Consider the following 7,449-nt stretch of genomic DNA (forward strand, 5'->3'; position numbering starts at 1 on the left):
TGCATTGTTCCGCAGCCGGGCATTGTCATCGGCCAAGGGGCCCCGGAGACACAGCAACAGAGCCCGGGATTAGCACCCACGGCAAAACCACGGGCACCTACCGGAAAGACAAAAGCCAAAACCCGAGGCTGGATTAGAATGGGAGCTTGGAGGAGGGAAATCGTCATTTGCCACTGATGGCTTTGCACAAATGTCAGGTGACGGCTCCACCCAACACTCGATAGAGCTTGGCGCAGGGAGCCTGGGTCCCCAAAACTGCGAGGCTGGTGTGGGCTACGGGCTGGAGCTTCTTTGCCTGGTTTCTCTGACTGCAAGATGCAGGACCCAACTCGGAAGGGAACCTGCGAGGTGAGAGCAGGCGTGGGGTGCTCATCCTGGTGAGGAACAGAAACTGCCATCCACAGATGCCTGCCACACCCCCAGGGCCACATGTGTCCCTGGTAGCCAGGCCCAGCCTGTGCCTCTGAAAGGATGGAGGCCACTTCTGGGTCAGAGGGGGCTAGACAAGGGTGTCCAGGAATGGCCTGCCTGTGGAAGAGTTCTGGCCTTGCATACTGTGCCCTGGTCTGTGCACCCCTCCCCACAGTGTGAGGCGCTTCCTGCCCTAGCCCCACACTCTTGTTTTCTGTATGGGGTCACCAGTGCCAGCCTGCGTTCCTAAGCCTGGGTAGGTCTCCTCCCCTATGGAAGTGGACGAGCTCTGTTATACTCAAACTCGGGGCAGTTGTTCTTTGTGTGTGCATGAAATTCTTAGGCTGGCACAAGGGACTCCAGTCATATCCGTTCCCGGGACGCCCAGCTCTGCCTCACTGCCCTGGCGTGTGAGATGGAACACCCTGTCCAGCCACATTTGGAGGAGGAATCGAGGGTCTGCAGGTGCAAATCCAGGGTCCAGAGCTTTCCGCTGGTGCCTCTCTGCCCCGAGAAGGGCAGCCCTGAAGCATGCCGGGCAATTCCAGGTTTGCTCACAGACCCGGGGCTGAGCCTGGAACCACCTCCTGGCCTCTGTGGACTCGTGGCTGCAGTTGGCCCCTCTTCTGGAACCAGTTATGGACTGCTGTGATCAAACGAAGTGACTGGGGTCTGGAGCTGGTCTATTCCTTGCATGGTATGGCTGCCAAGGCTGGCACAGCCCAGCTCTTTCCTCTTCATCCCCTGTGCACTCCTCCAGAGTCTCGTGGGAGTCTGCCCTCCACGTCCCACCACTCTCTCCAGCTGCCTGGCTCACAGTGGCCCTGACGAGCTCTGGGAAGAGGGGACCTGTGTCATCCGGGTGGAGAAATGGGTTCCAGCAGCTGCAGAGGGCGCTGCCAGCCAGGCCTGGACAGTGTGAGGTCACACGGAGGCTTGCTCCCTTTCAGGGCGCTGTCTCTCCGGGCCCCTAGCCCCAAGTCTTTTACCTTGGCTCCCCTCAGGCTGAAGCAGCGCCAAGCTGCCGATGAGAGGAATGAACCCACAGCTCGTCCAGTTTCTCCCCATCACCAGAGGCGACCTCCCACGCCCGACACCTTTTGTGTCTTCCATGCCGGGGGAAGCCAGCCTTGTTAGGTGTCCCGCTGCCAGTTCTAGCTTGGGCCGCCTGCCCTTCTCTCTACTCACCGTGGCACTCTAAGATGTCGTGCTGACTGAAGGAGACCCAAAGGCCAGCAAAACACCATAAACATAATCACCACCACCTCCGCCACCACACCACGGTCCACCTCCTTAATGTGGGCTGGGTCAGGGCTGAGCTCCCACTGCCACGGGCGGGGCTGCAGCAGTCACGTGACCCTGCTCCGTCTCATATCTGGGTGTGGGTGGCCCTGGGATGGGTTACGGTGGATGCTGGCTCTACTTCTCCCCCTGATGTAGGGATGTTTCCCACTGGCACTGGGCGTAAGCAGGCAGGGTCTTCTTCCCCGCAAGGCATTTTGCCAGGATAATTCCTTTGGGCTGATTTCTTTCCCCCCTCCCGTTCCTCTTTTTCCTTCTCCCTACATCCCTGACTTTCTCCCCTCCCACCGCCGGGGGTAGATATTACTAGAGTAGGAGTGGTAGATAACACTCCTAGCGTGTTTCTTCTGGTCTTTATATAAAGAGCCGACAGAGGTGCCACTGATGCACAAATGTTCAGGCGGATGCCATTGTTTTCTTCCCCCAAACAAAGGCAGGGGATGGAAAGCATTTGGGGAGAGCTTCTCTATACTTTCCAGGTCTCTTCCTGTAACATTTGGGAAAAATTCCTTAGGACCTTTGTAGAAATAGTCCCTTCCTACGTAACCGACTCAGCCACTACTTTGGTAGCTGTACACTTTGTTTCCAGTAGATTTTCCTCAGAAAATTCTAGAAGCATCACAATCACCCAGCGGAAGTGTTGTAAGTGCCCTGACCTGGTTGCCGCTCTAGCTCCAGGCTCCCTCCTTGTTCCCCTGGGCAGCGGGGTTGTCCTGCGGCCGGCCTGGCCATGGCAGAGGGAAGGCCTCTGCCGTTTGGGAAGGTTCCACACTGGTGGAGGCTGGCTGGACCCTCCTCCCCACACAGGCGAAGGGGAGGGGGGAAAAGGGAGAGGATAGCATTCCTGCCCCCACCGACTGGGCCCTCAGAATCACCAGAAACCCCTGTGTCCCTCTGAATCCCTGGACCCAGGGCTCAAGGCCGAGGGCTCTGCCTTCAGAACAAGGGGCAGGTAGATGCAGCCCACACCAGGGAGCCTGGGTCAGGGCTCAGGGCTCTCCAGCCAGTGTCGACAGAGCCACTGCACCAATCCTGCCACCACAATGAGCCACGCCGGACAGAGCCACAGTGCCATTGTTTTGTGCTTTATTGAACACCCAGCGGAAGCTGCGGTCCGTCCCACGTCCCCCAGGCGCCCGTGAGCCACGCCGTGACCCCCGCATGTCTGCGCGCACGCCCGGGGCTTCTTTAAAAGCACCTCCTCTGCACCACCGACGTCCCGAACTCCTTGAAGTCGGAGGCAGTGACCCACATCTGCTTGAAGCTGCTCAGCGAGGTGACAATGGAGGCCCCGATCCAGGTGGAGAACCAGCGGTCGGGGGGGGCCGTGATCTTGATGGGGGTCCCTTTGGCGGCCAGCTGCTCCAGCTCCCTCAGCAGCCGGTCGTCGAGGCCCTGGAAGAGCGTGCTGCCCCCGGAAAGCACAATCTCCCCAAAGAGCGTCTTCTGGATGTCAGCGTCACACTTGGCAATGCTGGTGGACGCCATCTTGGCCAGCCCCGGGCTTTGGATGCCCAGATGCTCGGGGGAGAAGAGGGCCTCGGGCGCCTGGTACAGCTGGTCCCCGATGTAGACTATGTTTCCGTCAGGCAGCTTATACTCCCTCAGGACCTCCTCTGCCCGCCGGGAAATCTCCTTCTCAGGCTCCAGGGCCACGTAGCACAACTTCTCCTTGATGTCGTCGACCAAGGTCTTGTCCAGCGAACACGGGAAGGTCTGCCCGCTGGCCAAGAGGAGCCGGGTGAGGGACTCCGTGATGTCCTTCCCTCCCACGTAGAGCTTGCTGACCGCGTGAGGCAGGGAATAGCCCTCGAAGATGGGGACAGTGCAGGTGACCCCGTCCCCGCTGTCCACCACCAGGCCGGTGACGCAGGCCGAGGCGTAGAGCGCCAGCACAGCCTGGTCCGACAGGTAGAAGGCGGGTACCTGGAAGCTCTCAAACATCATCTCGGCCATCTTCTCTCTGTTCTCCCTGGGGTTCAGGGAGGGCTCTGTCATGAGCACCGGGCGGTCGCAGGGCTTCACACCCAGCTCCCACTCGAAGAGGTGCTTCCACAGCTTCTCCATGTCCTCCCAGCCTGTGATCAGGCCCCGCTCGATGGGCCGGTGCAGGTGCAGGGCCTCCTGCTTGTACAGGGCTTCCTCCCCGATGAAGCACTTCTTCTGGTTTGGGTCCATGGAGGGTGTCTTGAACTTGGGGTGCCCCACGACGGAGCTGATGACATGGCGGGGCCCGATCTCTCCAGACAGCCCTGCTTTGCAGAGACCAGACCCGTTGTCGAAGATCACGGCCGGAGAATCTAATATGTGTGGGTTAAACATGTCTGCAGCATTCTCTTCTGAACGTCACCAAAATAAAGACGGACCTTCTCTGGTCACCTTGTGTGGAGGGAAGTTCCTGGGTTCCTGGGGGCAGGGTGGGGCGGGACAGGGCTGCTCTCTGGCAGGGCTAGCAGGCTGTCTCCAGGGCCCAGGAGGCCTCCATCCTCCACTGCCACTCCTCTCCTCTCAGAGGCCCCAGCGAGCAGGGCCTTGTCAAGGCTGACTGGCTGGTAGGCAACAATCTCGCCAAGGTAACCATTGTTACCCTCATGGGCGGGGCTTCCTGTGGGGCCCTGAGGAAAGGCAGCCCAGCCAGGTCCTGGGGGAGCCCGTGGTCTCCCCTCAGAACAGCGAGCCCCACTGTGTGTAACCTCGGCATTTCCCTTTGCCCTTGGGGTGGCCCGAGCCCAGTATGGAGGGGTGACATTCACCCCTTGTCCACTAGGCACTGAGAACGTTTCCTTCTATTTTCTTCAGACTCCTCCTCTTTCTGTTTTACTGGTTCTTGCTCCCTGCCCTCCTCCTCTGGCCAAGGTCAGGGCCCTCTGTGTAGAAGCTGAGGGGTTGGCACAGGCAGACAACCCCACAGCCTACAGCATGGCACCCAGAGCTAGCTCGGGAAGACACCACCCCCACCAGATCTGGGGCCGGCAGAGGCTCGTTCAGGAACGGCCAGCATTGAGGCCGGTGTGTCTGCTCTGACCCCCTTGGAGGACCCACAGCGCTGCTCACTGGGTGCTGAGCCCCGGCTGGTGGTCATATTGGGACGCCTGGGCGTGGAGAGGTGGCTTCGTCTGACCCGGTTCCCCACCCCCTACACATGCAGAGTCCCCCCCAGCCAGATTCTCTATCGGGAAAGCTGTGCCGCCCTCAGGCTGCAACCTCAGGACCTGAGCAGGTGCCGGGGCAGGAGGTGCTCAGAGAGTGGCTGTGCACATGGAGGACACACAGTGGTGTCCTGCTTAGTGTCACCGGACGCCCACTGCAGGGGGACACAGTGTCCCGTGGGGGCAGGGGCATGTGGTTGTCCTGCTTTTAGATGACAAATGTCCACAGGCCGTCCTCCGCATTCTCTGTCTCAGTGGCCATTGAGGCTAAATGGCTCCCTGGTGTTTTCTTGGCCTCTGGGTGAGCCCTGCCCATGACAGAGTGGCTGTCCTGCCCGCGGGGCTGCCCTGAGGCTACCCCTGCTGTACCCAACACGTCTGCCTGCTGGCCCTGCATGGCCACCACAGGGCTAACCTGTGAGTCCTGAGACGTGGAGGGCTCGGGAGGGGGGGGGCGGGGGACTCTGCTGAGGGTGGAGTGTGCCGTGGTCAGTGCTGGTGGGTGTGGTGACAGGCGGGCACCATGTCTTTCAGGACAGCAGGCAGAGCTGGTCCTGCACTGGGCAGGGCAACCATGGCCTTGGAGGGGACCCTGGGACGACACAGCCTGGTGGGCCCTGTTCTCTAGCCAACCAGAGCCTTCACAGCCTGTGTGTGTCATCACTGGTATTTGGGGAGGGTCTGACAATTGGGAAGCTGCTGGGCAGAGGGCGGTGCCCACGCTCCAGGCTGCTCATGTCACAAAGGTCTGGTGAGCTCGGCTCTCAGGCACTGCCAGGATCTCCTCAAGGTTGCCCAACACTTGGGGCTGAGTCCGGTGGGCCATGCTCTGAAGATTTCTAGCTTTAGCCAGAACATGTTCCTGGGAGGGGCAGAGGGCTTCGGGGGGAGGCACGCAGTGGTGTCCAGGTAGCCCCCGGCACTGGTAGGAAGGACAGAGAGGGAGAAGTTTTCCATACCGGGACAATCAAGGCTGTCATAGGTCCTGGAGTGCCAACCGCCCTGGCCACGTGGGCCCTGGGGAGCAGCCACCGGGCAAAGTGGCCCACACCCAAGAACAGACCTTCCCTAAGACCCAAATGGGACATTAGGAGGCTTGGGAAAGGAGTGGAGCCCAGAGCCCAGAGTCCACTCGGCACGGCCAGCCCAGAGCCGGCCCAGGCCCACAAACACTGTCCTAACCACAGTGTGCAATTGGCTGGTGGAGTGACCACCATGTACTCAGGACAGGAAGCAGGAAGGGCTCGGAGGACCCCACCTCAGGAGGGCAAGATCATCCATCCCCTGAGAACAGGGTCACGTGGCCACGGGATCCCGGTGGGTTTATGAGCCCCAGCCGAGGACGTGCTGTTGGGCTGGTTTTGTGTTTCCCCCCGGGCGGGTTTTCCACCCAGGTGTCTCAGATGCTGGAAACTTCCCAGCCCTCTTTGGAGTCCTTGATGTGAGACTCTGACTCCCGAGTTCCGTGGGTCTCACACAGCTGAGGCCCGCAGGTGTCCCTGTCCCTGCAGGGATGAGACATTAGCAGGACAGAAACCCTTGGTAGCCAGCCAGATGTGTAGCTTCAGGGAGCAGACACAGCAAGGGAGTTTGCCTTTAATGCAGGGCCCTTTCCTCTCCAGGTTCCAATTAGAAGTCGCCCCGGTTTGCCCGCCCCCACTCCAAGCCCGCCAAGCCTCATAAATCGCTTGAACAAGTTTATGGGTGAACTGGCCATAACTCCATCCTCCCTACCTGAGGTAGGCCAGCCGGTAGGCAGGCAGGCAGGCAGGCAGGCAGGCAGGACTCGTAGCTGCCTGGTGGTTCACCAGCTTCCGCTCCATGCAAGAAGGTGTGCTCTTCTTTCCAGTCCAGCGCTCCCCCTCCCCCCAGCAGCTCCATCTCACGCCCGTGCCCTCAGCGGAGCACCAAAGACCCCACTGGGAGGCGAGCGGGCCTCAGGACCCTGGGAACACGGCAGCCATGCAGACTTGGAAGCAGATCAGCTAGGTGAGCCTGCATGCACTGCTTCCTCCTGGCCTGGCTTGGAGGGCCTGTGCCGCGCTCTCTCCCACTGTCCCTGTTTCCATCTGTCACTGATGCCCAGAGCCTTAGCCAATTAGTGACCAGCAGACTGGGCTCATTAGGGCTGGCCAACATCTGGTGGCCAGATTCTCCTGGGGAAGGCCTGGCCCCCGTGTGGGCGGCCCGAAGGAGCCCAGTGAGCCTTCACTGTCGGCTGGCGCACTGTCTTGCAGAAGAGATGTGGGATGTGCACTGCAGCAGACTGGCGGGTCTCCATGGCCATAAGGACCCAGCTCGCTCGTGATGGTTTCTCTTCCCCCCTCTGCTCGGCCACCTCCAGAGGCTGAACCCCTGAGCCCTTTTGAATCTCTGAGGTAGAATTTGTATCCTCCACCTACTCATCCTTCCATCTGTCCGTCCATCCATCCATCCATCCATATATTCACGCACCTAAGACTCATTCACCCAGCCACTCTTCCATTCATCTAATGAATGTCTGATACATGCACCATCCACCCATCTTCCCACCAGGTTATCCATCCATATCTTCTTCCTTCCCTTCTGTTTTTCCATCCAGCCATCC

General features: G+C 60.0%; 1 protein-coding gene across 1 annotated transcript; it reads right to left on the minus strand.

The window, feature by feature from the left end:
* Positions 1–2,777: 2,777 nt before the first annotated feature.
* Actrt2 (actin related protein T2) lies at positions 2,778–4,262 on the minus strand. Its single transcript, XM_090335976.1, has one exon. The coding sequence runs from the start codon at positions 4,033–4,035 to the stop codon at positions 2,902–2,904; it is 1,134 nt and encodes a 377-aa protein (XP_090192102.1). The 5' UTR covers positions 4,036–4,262; the 3' UTR covers positions 2,778–2,901.
* Between the last annotated feature and the right edge of the window lie 3,187 nt (positions 4,263–7,449).

The sequence above is a fragment of the Megascapheus bottae genome, chromosome 6, assembly GCF_031878675.1.
Source record: "Megascapheus bottae isolate mThoBot1 chromosome 6, mThoBot2.hap1, whole genome shotgun sequence".
NCBI classification, from domain to species: Eukaryota; Metazoa; Chordata; class Mammalia; order Rodentia; family Geomyidae; genus Megascapheus; species Megascapheus bottae.

Bases quoted from the DNA above. Each gene is read 5' to 3' on its own strand.
- Actrt2 (XM_090335976.1), bottom strand. From the start codon at position 4,035: ATGTTTAACCCACACATATTAGATTCTCCGGCCGTGATCTTCGACAAC.